Source organism: Chionomys nivalis, chromosome 1 (genome assembly GCF_950005125.1).
Source record: "Chionomys nivalis chromosome 1, mChiNiv1.1, whole genome shotgun sequence".
Taxonomy (NCBI): domain Eukaryota; kingdom Metazoa; phylum Chordata; class Mammalia; order Rodentia; family Cricetidae; genus Chionomys; species Chionomys nivalis.
Window position 1 is genome coordinate 189,280,900 of NC_080086.1, and position 16,787 is coordinate 189,297,686.

At 37.1% G+C, this 16,787-nt stretch overlaps 1 protein-coding gene across 1 annotated transcript in view; it reads left to right on the plus strand.

Annotated features, from left to right (window-relative positions):
• Nucleotides 1–4,855, plus strand: part of Vwde (von Willebrand factor D and EGF domains) — a 65,673-nt gene extending 60,818 nt beyond the window's left edge. The window contains exons 27-29 of the mRNA XM_057754099.1: nucleotides 569–664; nucleotides 3,119–3,232; nucleotides 4,794–4,855. Coding sequence (XP_057610082.1) covers nucleotides 569–664; nucleotides 3,119–3,232; nucleotides 4,794–4,855 — 272 coding nt within the window. The remainder of the gene's footprint in view (nucleotides 1–568; nucleotides 665–3,118; nucleotides 3,233–4,793) is intronic.
• Nucleotides 4,856–16,787: the final 11,932 nt, after the last annotated feature.

The window sequence follows — 16,787 nt, forward strand, 5'->3', positions numbered from 1 at the left end:
ATACAACCTGTTCAGTCTATATAATGTTTCTTTTATTTATGTTTTCAATGAATGACCATTTACTATTGATAACAAATTGGTGTGCTCTTCTCTGGGGAAGACTATTTCCCCCACACTCCACATTCCTTAGTTGACTATAGCTTTATAGCTTTTTATGTACAGTTCAGGCTCCAGGTCTCTCTCCCATCTAGTTTAGCATGTCAATTAGTTCCTTGTTCAGTTTTTGTTTAGCTAGAAATATTGGTGACACTTTTTTCAAGAATATGATTAATTGATAAAATATTTTCTTTTCCTTCTAATTTTATTTTCTTTTACTTGAGTCAGGGTCTCATATCACCCAGGTTGTCTTTGAACTTGCTGTGTGGCTGAGGATAGATTTGAACTTCTGATCCTACTGCCTTAGACTCCAAAATGGTGGGATTACAGCTGTGTTTCATTTTTCCCAGATGAGGAAAGATCTTTTAATTCTTGATTTACCGATTTTTCTTCTTGAAAATTGCTTTGTGTGGTTTATGTTAAACTTTGACTAGCAGTTTAAAATTTTAATTTTTCATCCTTGTGCTTGCAGCAATCTGCCTTCAGAAATGTATGAATGGCGGTGAATGCATAGCTCCCAGCATGTGCCATTGCCCTTCCTCCTGGGAAGGGGTACAGTGCGAGAAACGTAAGGAGCCTTTCTCTACTTGATGGCCTGAGTATGAACATGTGGAAATAATTGACCCGTAGCTCATTGAGAAATCCACAGTAAAAACAGAATTATAGATTATTGATCCCTTTGTAAATGAAAAGATGGATCCATAAGACGGCTCAGTGAGTCAAGATGCTTCTCCCCAAGACTGAAGAGAACACTAGAAGACTTCCACATATGTGCCATGGCATGGGTGTGTCCTGCCCCTCCCCACATACTTTCCTAATCCTATTGTATCACTCTAAAAAATATCCTGATAAAAAGTTACTTAAGGAAGGAATAATTTGTCTTAATTTACAATTACAAGTCATATTTTATTGTTATCTGGTAGTCACAGTGACAGGAGCTTTAAGTTTGTATCCATCCACAGTAAATAAAAGAGAGAAATCAGTACTCCAGTACTTGGATAACTTTCTTCACTCTTCTACATTCTTGGGCCCTAAATCTGGGAAGGGTGCCATCTGCTTTCAGTCAGGCTGATTGTTCCCACATCATAGAGATGTAATCAGGACAACCCCTCATAGAAATGTACAAAAGACAACCTGATCTAAGCAAAACTTCATTATAGCTTCCTTCCAAAGTGGTCCTAGGCTGTGTCAGGGTGACATTAAAAACTTTCCCACATAATAAATAAATAAATAAAGTTAAATAAAATAAATATAAATAAATATACTTAAGAATTTACAAGTAAAAATAAATGTTAGCCAATTTTTTGCACATTTCAAAAGAGTGAGAAGTTCATTTGATGGTTTATTTCCCTTAATTTCTTTTAAAGTTTTAAAATAGTATAATTATTATACAAATAGTGGTTTCATTATGAGATTTTCACACATGTGTAATATCTTCTGATCATATTCACCTCCATTTGTCTCCTCTGTGCCTCATGATCTGCCATGAACTTGGAAGTTTCTCCCATAGTTGTAGAATGATGTTCTCTAAATATAGCCTGAAACTGGAAATAGGGTTTCTGCACCCTGAAGGACCTTTATGTGAATCAAAAAACAAACCTTCTTCCTCAAATTGCTTTCTTTCCTATTGTCCAGAAACTATCTAATGTACTGACAATGCTAACTGAATATAAATGTTACTGCTATCTAAAGGGAAATGCTCAATCAATTTTATTATATCTAGATAATAGAATTTTCTTAGTCTAGAAACTGTGAGTGTTATATTCCTAACCAACCACATATAGCAGACCTGATGAAAAAATATAGCTTGTCAATTCTTCAATTATATGAACTTTCAAAATTATATGCTACAACAGTGTGACTACTGTGAAAAATAACTACATATATAAAATTTTATGGTATGCTTATTTTCACTCGGTATTACTTAAAAACATATTACCTGCCCTTAAAACATTATTTTAAGTATTACATTAAATTTTGTAATGCCACTGCACGATATTTATATTTAATGCAATGGCCTTTCCCCTGTGGTGGCCATTTTATGTAGTAACAAATAATTATTTTATTACAAGCATTGTTTTGCAGATGATGATGCATAAATAGTTACTGAGATACATATAGATTATTTTAGATTACCTTGAGATGTATTTCCATGAAAATCTTTCTGATATGGACAGAGAAAATATGTTTAGGAAGTTCCTGAATGAGCTGGGCATGATGGTGCACACCTGTAATCTAAGTACTTAAAAGACTGGCCTGGGAGAACAGCAAAGAGTCTGAGCCAATGCAAGCTACATAGGGAACACAATGCCACTGAGGGCTTATGGCAAGTTCCTGTCTCCATAAAGAACAGAAATGGACGAAAAGGAGTCAGTGGGTTTCCAATTAGAGACTGTCCAAAGTAGGATATAAATTGCTTCACAAACATGCCACAACCAGTGGTATCTTTGGAATCCTTTAAAAAATATGTACTTCGAATAGCTTAAAACATTACGAATACAATTTTAGTTTAATTTAATAAATTATCCTTTGAGTTGGGTGTGTGGATTCTAAAGTACGAGAGCACATAGATGAGATCTGGAATCCTTTAAAAATATGTACATCGAATAGCTTAAAACATAATGAATACAATTTTAGTTTAATAAATTATCCATTGAGTTGGGTGTGTGGATTCTAAAGCATGAAAGCACATAGATGAGATCTGCCCATAGGCCGATCACTGGAAGATTCTTTATATTACCTGCTTCTTTTCTACTCTAATTCAACTACCAGAAAATTTAAGTTTCACATTTGTTTCCATTGCATTTCTTTCCTATGGTCAATTATAATTTATTTTCATATGTCACAGAAACTTTACATATCTTTGTGTGGTATTTCAGTTCGTGTGCGTGTGATATGCAGTAATGGCTTCAAGAATCACAGTAAAGGCTCCAATCAAAAAATAGCTCCAGGCCAATGGAATACTGTGCATTTCAGGATTCTATTCCAAGTCACAGTGAATAAAATCATTTGCATTTTGCAGCTGTCTGCACCCAGAAGTGTCTTCATGGGGGGAGATGTGCATTTCCCGGCATATGCTCTTGCCGCACTGGATACTCTGGAGTAAAATGTGAAAAGAAGATACAGGTACCCGATAGTACAAATAATAGATACAGGCTTCTCTGTGTGTCTTCTCCTTGGTAACGGACTACTGTTAATATTTATTTCCAAAGGAGAACACACATGGATTCAACATTTGCCTCCAAACTATAGCTTAAATCATTTTACACTTACACAAATGTCTTATGTGCACCTAATTGAATGCAATGTTTATGTCCCATTGTACAACGGGATGCTGAGTTCCAAGATAGAGTGCAGCTACTCCACAGTAAGGCATAGGACAAAACTAACTTATGCTCTGGTCAAATGCAGTCGAAAAGCCAGCATCACATCTCTCAATATAACCATCACTTTAAATTAAGTTGTCATTACCTCACTGGTTAAAGTACAGCCCTATACATTTCTCATGGCTGCATACCACAAAAAAAAAATGTTTTCATAATTTTCCCTGACCAAAATTCTTTCTCTTTTTTGTTGTCTATTAAAATGCAGTTCTAGGAAAAGAAATGTGCCTATCACTAGAATTTGACATTCCAGAATCACTGAAATTTGTATTTTGAAAGCCAAAGATCCAAGGCATGGACAGGGTTCCTTGTGATATGAAGGCTGACCTCACACTGACTTGTAAGGCAGCTTCTGTAACACTTTTGTTCCAAAGTTTCTCTGTGAAAGTTTGCATTATTACTCTTCAGTTATCTCTCAAATTCCAGATAATCAAGATGCTGTTTGGATCTAATTTATTATTGTATATAATTTATATACATATTGGAGATGTGTAGTGACAACACACAGGTATACACATATGTGTATGGACCCCCCAAAATACCTTACAGTATGATTTTTAATATAAAGCTATCATGTGCTACTTAGCACTTCAAAAGGCTGGAGGGAAAAACACTCGAGATGTGAGGGTGTGAAGATCAGAGGTTCAAGTTCATCTTTAGCTTTGTAGTGAACTGAGAAACTATATCAAAACAAAATAGGCTAGAGGTCATCAAGATCTAAATATGCTGAAATATTATAATGCTTTACATGATAAGAAATTTTCTTCTTGAAATTTGAAACTGAATCAGTCTGTGTGGGATGAAAAATCAATTTCTGTATGCTTTTCTCCTGGCACCAGGATATAGTATCATCTTGAAAAGAGCAGGGGCAAAATAGAGCCGTGGTGCGAAATTCAGAAAGCGAAGTTGTTCAATGCTGAGCTGGTAGACATGAGTAAGGCCTATATGAGTCTGCTATTGTATATTACCTTGAATAGAGGCGAGAAGAGTGGTGGGGAAAAAAAGGACGTGGAATGAGGCTTGAGAGAAATGTGTAAACTATTCTGAATATGTAGTCCTTCCCAAATGATATAAAAGTCAGTTTTACTGGACATTGAGTGTTTTAATGGTATACTGTTTTAGAATTGGTCACATTATGTATGTCAGCTTGGCTTTACATCTGATCATGTTTACATCTATTTTATGAAAGCAGTGTTGAATATAGCAGCTAACAGAACTGAAAGGGTGTTTTGTGTCAGGTCAGAGGAAGAGAAAATAAAAAGCTAACAAAGGTCAAACTGTTTACAGGAACTTGGCTTTCTTTTTCTATTCCAGATGAAACATCACTGAGGTACAAGCGCTACTTACAAGCCTCTGTCATTGGAGATGAAACTTGATTCAGAAAATGGTGAAGTTTAAATAAAGTTTATTTGAACATTGCTTAAAAATATTATCAAGACTAAAATAACTAATAAAATATGGAATGACCTAAGTTGTCAGTATTAGAGAAGAGTAAAATAAGAACTTTCAGTAATTGAATTTGGCTTTGGAGTGTGATTTGACCTTTGCACATTAAGCTGGTATTTCTGATACTATGAACAACGTTGCAAATTTGTGTTTTTCTCAGTTCCAGCTGTGACTACGTCTGCATCAGAGGCCAGTCAGAATGACATGCTATTTGATGTCTCCCAGATGCACAATATTTAATAGACAATTGGAAATTGTCAAGGCTTTTTATAAGAACTGCACATGAAGACAGGGAGTGAGAGCTTGGAAAAGCAGCTACTGATGGTCTGAAAGGTTGATCCAGAAGATTTCAGCATAAAGCACCAAACCAGTGATTTCTAGAAGTATTGCTGTTGCAGTCTTAAATACTCCTCAAACTCTAGCAATAATTCTCGGATACAGTAGGTTATTCTTAAACATATACTATAATGCTGCCACAAGGCTTTCAATGATCCATCACTTAGGTATAGATATCAGTGGAAAAAATTAGTAGCTTGGATCATGGAACACCAGGGAAGGGATGGTAGAAAGAACACAGAAGCTGTAACCTGGGGAGGAGTCATGTCCAATGCTGCCTTCTGGACATGACATTGGTATCACATCTATGAACTCAGAGCAACTGCAGTCACTGCACACAAACTACATAAGAACAAGACAGCCAAAATTCCAGCATGAATGGATTGGGTGGTTTCTGGATCCCACCTCTGTTTAGCTGTTGGCAGTAAATAGTTGCTAAGGAATCATTTCTTTCCATCCATGGATATCATCACTGGTCTCCTGCTGGATGGTTCCAGACCTGAGAACACACAGGTAGTGCTAAGTAGATTGGGCTATCCAAAACAAACAAAAAGACGGAAAGTTTCTGGGGGGACTTTTTTGGAAGAATGTTGGGAGTTGGAAAGTGTAAGTGGGGGTAGGTGCAGAATACCTTTGCATACCAGGAGAGGTATTAATAAGAGCACAGTGTAGGCACAGGGCTGAGACAAGAGAGCCGTGAATGACACACACCCAGCTGAAGCCTGTGACAGGCAAGCCACAGTTGCAATTCAGCTCCAAATTATGGCTCTACCTCATTCCATGAATGTAGACTTATGCAGAAAATTTTATCTCCTTATGATCTTGAATTCCTTCATTTACAGCACAATTTTGTGCATACTTACTTTCCAGGACTGCTGGGTAATTTTAAAATTAAATTGTGGTAATTGTAAATTTTTAAAGTGACTAATATGCTTTAACTGGACAAAGACCAAGCATAGTGCTAGAGTATAGCTCAGGGGAGAACTCTGGTCCATCATTCATGAACCTCTTTTTTTTTTTTTTCCAAATAAGAGTTTATTTGTCTTCCATAGCAAGACACCAAATTAGGCAGGACAGGGCAGGAAGTCACTGAAGCGTGTCCTCAAAGATCAAAGTCTTAGATCTTCATCCTATGTAATGATATATCATCAGAGAATGACTGTTACACCTTCAGGGAGGAAGAGGGAAAAATCCAAGGACAAAGTGATTTGACTTTAATTTGAATTTATTCATGAACCTCTTGGTTCAATCCTCAGCACTAAAAAGGAAAAACAAAGCCTAGAATAGGAATCTTAGTCTGCTCTTGATATTATTACTACTGGAATGTATCAGTTAAACAAGCTGGGGCATCAGTAGATGCCAGTATCTGGTTTTATATTTTCTAGTGATTACTACATTTGGTAGATATGGTTTGTTGCCATGTTTAAGTATTTACTCATTAAAAGCACCAAGTCAGCAATGTGTGAGTTAAGCAAGTAAAACCAGATAGCATAAACTTTAAGTCAACTCAAACACACAATTCTTTGTAGCTAGTTTTTCTTGTCAGTCAGTTTCCAGCTCCCAAATAGTTACACAGAGATTTATTATTAATTATGAAATTTTGGCCTTTTGCTTAGACCTGTTACCAACTAGCTCCTATAACTTAAATTGTCCTGTTTCTATTAATCTATATTTGACCATGTGGCTTTTACCTGTCTCCCATTCTGTACGTCCTACTTGTTCTGCATCTTCCTGGTGTCTTTCCTCTGGTCATTTTCAGAGTTCCTCTCTCTCTGCCTATAAGTCCTGCTTAAACCAATCAGAAGGTACCTTCGGCAGAGACACATCTTTAAAGTGTACAGAAGGATTTCCCCACAATAGTTCTTAGTAACTAGATGGCAAAGAGGCTAACAAGGGCTGGCATATAAGGAGGAAAACTGTAGAACTGAATGTGTACTGAGCTGTTCTGTGTAGCTGACAAGTGTTCAGTTGATGGGACCATGAGGCTTCCTGTGTAGCTTCTCAGAATCTAGTATTTGAACTGCAAGACCTGTGTGGCTCACTGGGCCTTTAGCACATTTGGTGACACATGCGTTTTCTATTTAAAAATATTAAATATTAATTCTGAGTCAGGGGCTCAAAGGGAGTGTACATACTCACCATTCAGGATTATGTGGTTATAATCTCCAGCACCAAAAGTAAACAAAATTATGTTTTAGAGTCAGGTTGATATAAAAATGAGTGTATCAGTGTTATGTTAGAAGACCACACCTGAAGTTCGATTCTTCTACTCCCCAAGGCTATTTAAAGCATCGTGGGTGACAGATGCTGCTCCTCTCTGCTGATCAGAAAGGGCCTTGCTGCAAGACTGATGTAGACTTATGCACATGGCTTCATAGACTGTGCAGCTTTTGTTTGGTGTTGTGGTGTGTTATTTTTCTGGGAAGTGTCTCAAAGTTTAAGGCGGTCACACACTCAAACCCTTTCTGCATAGTACTCTTTAAATATCCACTGAAGATATTTCAAGATGATAAAAAGAAGAGAAAGCTAGATGTTATTCCAATTTGTGTGTGAAAGAGGGAGAGAGAAAGGGAGAGAGAGAGAGAGAAAGAGAGAGAAAGAGAGAGAGAGAGAGAGAGAGAGAGAGAGAGAGAGAGAGAGAGAGAAACCCAGACCGAGACAGAAACAGAAAGCAATGTCTCTCATTCTAAAACCATTTAAATCTTCATTGTAACCTTAAGTAGTTTCTATGGTGAAGTGAAATTAGCAGACTTGACCTGCAGATGGTGCTACAGAACCTCAGTTCTCATATTATGCATCCTAGGGACAAGGCAACCTCTTTGATAATAACATTTAATGCAAACATGACATTTTTCAATAAGAAAATTATTTACAAGCCTAGACTTCTCCATTACAGCTAGTGATTATCTGATAATTGTAGGCTTTGGCAATTAACAATTCCAATTGTGCTAGTAAAGATGCGATGACGTACTGAACTGACCAGAGGCTTACATAGTCTTGAGTAGTAGTCTGTTAGACAGAATATATTTTCCCCTTTATTCTGTCAATTTGGAAATGTTGATCAATGAAAACAGACAATGCTCCAGACAGTTGAGAATATGCATATTTTCTGGTGCCATTGAAAAAGATTATAATCTGTAGTAAAGATTATTTGTTTCCTGGCTGCCCAGACTCCCAAAATAATCACACAGAAACTATATTATTTAAGTCACTGCTTGGTCAATTACTTAAACATATTGCTAGCAAGCTCTTACATCTAGAATTAACCCTTCTTCAATATTTTATATTTTACCACAAGGCGGCAAAGTTACACAATATGTCTGTCTCTGGTGGTGGCTCCATAGCTTCTTGTTGACTTTACCTCCTTTCTCCCAGCATTCTGTTTAATTTTCCCCACCCAGCTCTGTTCTACCCTATCAGGCCAAGTCAGTTTCTTTATTAACCAATGGTAATCACAGCATAAGAGGGGAATTCCATGTCACCTCCCCTTTTTCTGTTTAAGCAAAACGGAAAGCTTTACCACAGTAAAATTGCATATAACAAAATAGGTATCAAGTAAGAATGTGATTATAATATTTATATGTACTTTATATTTTAGCATAGCTAAAGAAAACTATAACTATAACTATATATTCTTCAACTCCATCAAAAACTCCAGAAGAATATAATATTACCTAAGTAAACAGGAAGTGCATCTTAAGCAACTTCCAAATCTCTAGAATTGACAGAGACATCTCACTGCTGGACGGTAACTCAAAATTCTTCTGTATCTTTAGGACATCCAACCTTCAGCCTACAGGCCCATAGTATCCAGCAGACTTTTCCATGAAACAGGAAATTTCAAAGACAGTTCTGCCTGTATTGGAAGTTTGCCAGTCACTTTCTTCTGTATCCTGCAGAATATCTAGCAGAGCTTTTCATAAAAACAGAAACCCCAGAAGATCATCTCACCTTTAGGCAAGTTTAGCAGTCATTTCTCTGTGAGTCCTGCATATCCAGTTCACACAGCATATCATCAAGCAGTACAGGCAAGAGCATTTTCTTGCCCAAATGGGTAGCAAACTCATGAAAAGCCTCTTCAATGCCCATCATCCTCTTGAAGTAATTGATGCTTCCAGGAGCAGATGTGTCTCATTGTCATGAAAAGTCCTAAGTTTTTCAAACCTTTTAAATCTTTTATGTCTGAATCTGTCTTATTGTGCATCTGTAATTCTTTTCTGTCAAGGAGACAGAAATGTTAATGTTAAGCACTTTTAAGTCTGCTTTGCTTTTTGGCTCCACCCAGTCCAACATGGCGGGGCAGAGGTCTGTTTAGTGTGAACCATGCTCATAGCCCCATTTTTAGGCACACAACAGGACTAACACCTGCTAAAAAGGCCTTGCTTACCAAGCCAAACCTTCATCCATTGTTCTTCAACTTAAGTGATGATAGAACTAGATAAAATATGTGAAGAGTTATGGTATCAAATTAAATTATCCTCACCACAACATCAGTGATACCTCTTGTCTAGTATGGTAAAAAGCTATTATAATTGTCTACTTTGATTTTTTATTTTGTGAACTTAACATAAACTCCTGTTATTCCTTTAGTGTCTTGTCTCCACGTTGCTCAAGCTAAAGTCCTTTCCTGGATTACAGCTCTGATGACTACTAAAAGCACATTCTTGGGTGAATTCACATTCTAGGGACTAAGGTTAGATCATCGGGGAATAATAACCGTCAATTCATGTAGCCAGTTCTTTATTGACTAAATTGATAGAGGGGTTATGCTTTAACTTTACTATCTGACTGCTCTATGCCCTGCCAGTCCTCACTGTTGACCCTCTGATGACTAGAATTTTCTGGTGACTATAGGATTTGAGAGGAAAAAAACTGAAATCTCTTTTTGAGACAGGACAGTACTTTCTTTGGATTTCAACTGAAACCCATCTCTCTATATAAAGCATAAATACCTTATCAAAACATTATAATTACAGATAAAAAAGATGATATCAATGAGTTTACAGTCTGATTGTTCCATCTATGGCAGGAAGCAGTTTGCTCAGAGGAACTGAGGGTGAGTGGTTTAAGTTAGGAGAAAACTATGATGCAGCTTCAGAACTTGCTGAGAAAATTTTGACTCCTAGGCAAACATTTGGAAACACTATCATTTTCAGTCCCTCACTATAAAAATGACAAAAAAGCTGTAAAAGATGGGAATTTGCACTACCCAAATATAAACCTAAATTGGTCATTTTGAGATTGTCATTCAGTTGTGTGCTTGGCTCTGTTCACTAAGAATGGGATACTCTAAAGCCTTAAGGCTGCATCAAGAAAAGCATGGGGCCAGAGAAGAAGGAAGATGAACCATAGTTAAATGCAGATGTTCAATATAGGTATAAAAACTTTCAAACATAGGTCTGAAGGATTAGTCTGAGAAGAACACAGAGTCAAGAGCTGTCCCTATCAGTTCTACTCAAACGAGTCAATCTTACAGTTATTTCTAATAATTTTTTACATTATCACTGCTTTCAAGGTGAATAAGCATTGAATTTCCAAATCATTGCGAGAGTCCTTTGTGAATGCAGACACAACCCTGCCAGTCTCTATTACTAAGCACCAGTGAGAGGACTTGCTAGGAAGATGCTCTGTTTCCTCCCTCAGGGACTGCTAACATGACAAGTATGCTCGAAGCAAAAATGAATAACCAGTTTGTAGCATCCCACAGAACATTCATGATGAAAATATACATGTACACATCTAGCTAATTAGGCCCCAAGTTATTCTTAAAAGCCACATTGCGATTAATTAAAATGACTGCCACTCATTACTTTTTAAAAAGAAAACTGAGTAAATTTTTTATTATGTGTACATGAAAAGTAAGCACACTTAAGCTGCCATATTACAATTTCTGGGCTGAACTATTTATAAGATTTATTTAATGTCAGTATTCAGCTGTTTGAGTTAAAACTGTCATAATATTATAAATCCTTTGCCAAACATTTACCAGTATCGAGCTAACAACTGAAAACTAAATTCAAGATTTGTAATTTTTTATTGTGGACCAGTTTAGGAAGAATGACCACATCCACTTTGGGTTCAGTGCTATCAATGTCGTGCAGTTTCCAATCAGTGGAAACTTTCACCATTAGAGACGAAACAAAAAATTTTAAGTATGTGTGAGGACCCAACTTTAATTTCTAGCACCACAAGTTATGAGACAATTGACTGGGGACATAATCTCAATATCCACATATGTATATGTTTATTTACACACTTAATGAGATATTCTTATAATGACAATTGTATTGCCAACAGTATTTATTATATCAATTTTAATATAGAATTAAATTTAATAAATAAAATTATTATAATTGATAGTACAAACTTACAAAATGAAAAGTGACAAGTATTCAAAGATTTTAAATAACCATCAAATGGAAAACAGTTAACCAATTATATATCCTGCAATAGAGTTTCTATGCATCTTATATAACAATGACAAAGTAAACTATCTTGATTAAACCAGTCTGGGTTAATGTAGATGAAAAAGATGCAGCATTAATCTTCAGATTAACAGTACTGAAACAATGAATAAATACCACCAGCATTATTATGTTGGCTAACACAATATGATCTGGGTAGCCCAACATGACTGCGCACTGGAAAGGCTGAGAATCCACAAGACTGGCTAGCTCAGGAGTGTCAGTCTGACACTGAAGTTTGGGAGAGTGACTAATCTTCAGCCTGTACTGGAAGTAAAAGAAGTTGGGTTCCTGCTGTGAAGTACAGCAGTGGTGGAGGCAGCAGAGCAGATTCACACATAGCAAGGAAGAAGGCCAACAGGTGATGCAGATTTCTTTCCCAGCCTCTTACATCAAGGCAGCAACAATCTGATGATGAATGTACTGGGGAAGGGTCTTCCCTTCTCAGTCCTCATAAGAAATATCCTTTTACATTTATCTAGGGTGTATACCTAGTTGACCCTAGAGCAAGACAAGTTCATGTCTAACTATTTCAGATACAAAGGAAAGTTTCCAGACATAGTAACAATGTACTTTAATTTTGAACATATTTTCCAGCTAAGTGGGAAAGCACACACCTACAATCCTGCTCACACTTAGGTAGTCAGATAGGAGAATTAGAAATACAATATTATCCTAGCTATGTTGTAGTAAGTTCGATGTCAGTCTGGGCTACATGAAAATTCATTGCAAAACAAAAGCAAACACTTACACAGATGTAACTACATACAACTTTTAAAAGTCATGTTAAAGGTAAAAAAAGGATGGATAGTTGACTTTCTTTGGGGGGTGCTGTTTGTTTGATTTTGTTTTTTGAGGCAGGGTTTCTCTTTATAACAGCCCTAGCTGTCTTGGATCTAGCTCTTGTATAACAGAATGGCTTTGAGCTCACAGAGATCTACCTACCTCTGCCTCCTAAGAGTACTGGGATTAAAGGTGTGTGCCACAATTGCCTGGCTGGATAGTTAACTTTTAAAATTGGTTATCTCAAGAGAATAGGACTGTGAAACAATGAGAAATGGGGAAAACTTACTACTTTATATGTAGCTGTATTGCTTACTAATTTTTAAAATCATTTTATCTATATAGGTGTTTTGCCTGTGTGTATGTGTGTGCATTATGATGGTGCCTGGTGTGTGAGATGTCAGGAAAAGCCATCAGATCTCATGGGTTTGAAGTTTCAGATGCTGAAAGCTACAGTATGGATTCTGTGAATAAAATTCAGGTCCACTGTGAGAACAACTTGCTGTGGGACAATGGTCTTGTACCCTGTAAATATTTGTCACTTGCATTATTTTAATAAAATGCTGGTTGGCCAGTAGTCAGGCAGAAAGTATTGGTGGGGCCACCAGAACAGAAATAGTCTGGGAAGAGGAAAAGTTCAGTCTGCAGTTGTCACCCAGAAAGAGAGGAAGCAAGATGAGAATGCCTCACTGGTAAACGGTGCCAAGTCAAATGGCTAACACAGACAAGAACTGTTGGTTCAGAAGTAAGGGTTAGTTAATAAGAAGACTGGGCTAATAGGCAAACCAGTTTATAAATAATGTAGTGGTGTAGGAGGTCCTTATGTCTATGTGTTGCTTTCATTGTTGAATAAATAAACTGCCTTGGCCTTTTGATAGGGCCGGACTTAGGTAGGTGGAGTAGATAGAACTGAATGCTGGAAAGAAGGGCAGAGTGGCAGATGCCATGAATCTCCTGCCTGAGACTGATGCCGGTTAGAATCTTTCCCGGTAAGCCACAACCTTGTGGTTCTACACAGATTGGTAGAAATGAGTTAAATCAATATGTAAGAGTTAGCCAATAAAAGGCTAGAGCTAATGAGCCAGGCAGTTATTTAATTAAAACAATTTCTGTGTGGGTATTTCAAGTGTAAGCTAGCTGGGATATATATATATATATATATATATATATATATATATATAGAGAGAGAGAGAGAGAGAGAGAGAGAGAGAGAGAGAGAGATGGATGACAGGAGAGGGCATTGAGCTCAAGGCTTTGTGTGTTCCAGGAAGCAAACATATCACTGAGTTATAGTACTAATCTTTTTTTTTTTTTTTTTTGGTTTTTCGAGACAGGGTTTCTCTGTGGTTTTGGAGCCTGTCCTGGAACTAGCTCTTGTAGACCAGGCTGGTCTCGAACTCACAGAGATCCGCCTGCCTCTGCCTCCCGAGTGCTGGGATTAAAGGCGTGCGCCACCACCGCCCGGCTATAGTACTAATCTTACCATGGTCTTAAATTAGTTTTGCACTTTTTCTTTCTCTTTGTCCTCTGACCCCCCCACCCCAGTGTCTTTAGTTACAACTACACTTTTGATTGGTGTTTGGTTGCTATGATAAAACAGCATAACCAAAAGAAATTTTGGAGGAAAGAGTTAATTTCAGCTTGCAGTTTCACTTCACAGGCCACCATTGAAGGGAGTCAGGGCAAGAACTCATAGAGGGTAGAAACTTAAAGGTAGAAACTGAAGCAGAAGCCATTGAGGGGTCTTGCTTACTAGCTTTCTCTTTGTGGTTTGCTTAGTCTGTTTTCTTATACCATTTAGGACCACCAAAACAAGATTGATACTACACCTTGTGGGATGTGCCCACCCATATGAATCAATCAAGAAAGAAAACTTACCGCAGGCTTGCCCATAGACCAATATAGTGGGAGTATTTTCTCATCTGAGGGTCCTCCTTCTAAAGTGACTATAACTTCAGCAGAGTCTTTACAAAATTATAAAATTAGAAACGTTCGGAATAAGAGGAATTGAAAGGCAAACACACCAAATAAAACAGAAAAAACAAACTACACTGTTTTAATTATATATGAAATTTTTTGTGTAAAATTTTAGTTTGAGATGGGTAAAATTATACTCAAACATTAAGACACTAGTTTTTTTAAAGTCTTAAACTTGGGAACTGTGCTATTTAAATTAAAAGAAGTTGCTTGTAAACCCAGAGATTAATTACTTGGTTTTCCTGTGGGGCCAAACTAGACAAGTATCAGTTACAGGCTGGTATTTTTTTTAACCATGATGAACATCACCAAGCTATATTTCTGATATCATTAGAACAGATAATTGGTAGGAGAAAAATATATAGACTTTGGAATCAAAATGACATGGTTTTGCATGCATTAGTTTTAGTGTTTGAAGATCTCATTTATATCAGAATTAAAAATATAGCTGAACAATTCAAGCAGAAAGCTCATATCTATATAAACTAATGGGCATAAATAAAAATACAGCTAGTACTTTTATTAAGCTTGAAGAGCAACTTTCACTGAAAATTCTAAGGCATTCAAAGGACTGAGCCACTAATATGGCAATATTAATCAATTTTTTTTCACTTAAGTGGCAGAATTAAAATGCACTATTAAGTTTATTTGAGCTGTGTGCAGTATTCTGGAATAAAGCAACATTCTTGGAGACCAACAAACCAGATGACATATGATCATCAACTCATTGTAAGAACAAGTCTTTGGGAATCAATCTCTCCTCCACCCCCACCCCTGTTTATAAAGCGGATATCCTTTTCTCCTAAAATATAATCTGAATATAGTTTACTTTCCCTCTGCTCCTTTCAGTTCTTCTCCATCTCTAACATATGGATGTACTTCTTTTCTTCCTCTCGTTATAAAAGAACAGGCACCTAGGAGATAACAGTAAAACATAACAAAATAGCATAATAAGATAAACCAAAGATCATCATATTAAAATTGGACAAGCCAAGCCAACAAAATTTAGAGCAGCCCCAAGGAAACAGCACAACAATCAAGATCCACTTGTTTACACATTCAGGAGTCCCATAATAGTACATAATAGTACATAATGGTACATATGTGGAGGACTTAGTGCAGACCTGCATAAGTCCTATGTGTGCTGCTTCATTCTCTTTAAGCTTATATGAGCTTTGCTCAACTATTTTAGAGGGCTTTTTCTCCTGGTCGTCTCCATCCCCTCTGTCTTCCCCACTTCTTCTGCCTCCTCTTCCTCGGGTTCCCTGTGCTCTTCAGGGAATGGGAAAACAAGATTGATGGGGAAATATCATTTAGAACTGTGGGTTCTAAGGTCTCCCTCTCTCTCCACAAAATGTCTGGCTCTGGGTCTCTGTGTTCTGTATCTTGCTCCATCTCCTACAAGAGAAAGCTTCTCTGATGATGGCTGAATAAGACACTGAGCTATGAATATAGAAGAGTATCCTTAGGAGTAATAATCTTTTCCTTTTAAACCAGTAGAATTTGGTTTTTATCCTAGGTTTCTATCATATCCAGTCTCTGGTTCTTGGTCAACCAAGAAGTGTCAGGTATGTGTTCAATCTCATGGAGTGGGTCTTAAGTCAAATCAGATATTGATTGGTTACTCCCATAATATTTGTGCCACTTTTGCCCCAGCATATTTTGCAGGCAGGGAGGATTATAAATCAAGGGTTTTATGGTTGTGTTAGTGTTTAGTTTTCTTTTTTGTAGCCTGCAGAGTACCTTTCCATTTTATAGACACTAGAACATGGGGGTGAAGATTCTATGTAGGCACCAGTTTGACCTCTCCTTGTTCAATCTATTGTCTTGGCAGCAGGCTGGGTTGTTTGGAGACTTCCGTAGAACCCTCTTGGCCAGCAACTCAATTTGATGAAACCCAATCCTGGTTCTGGAAGCTTTGTTTGGTGACAAGTGATGGCCAATAGACATTCTGTCTCCATTATTTGGAGATTTCTTTAGTATTGCTTTCACATGTCATAGGAAGTTTCTATTGCACAAGGTTTCTATATCTCCCTTGAAATGCTTTTCAAATCTAGCTGTTTGTGCCCATATTCTCTCCCCCAACCACATCTTCCCTCTTCCTTCTTACCTGCCCTCCTTTATCATGACTCTTGTCCCATTCCAGTTCACGTATAAAATCTACTTTTCTTCCCTGTCCAAGGAAGATCCATGAGTGTCCCTGATCCCTTCCTCTATGCCTAATCCCTCTTAATCTATGTATGGTAGCTTTGTTATCATTTATATAATGGCTAATATCAAGATATAAGTGAATACATATCAT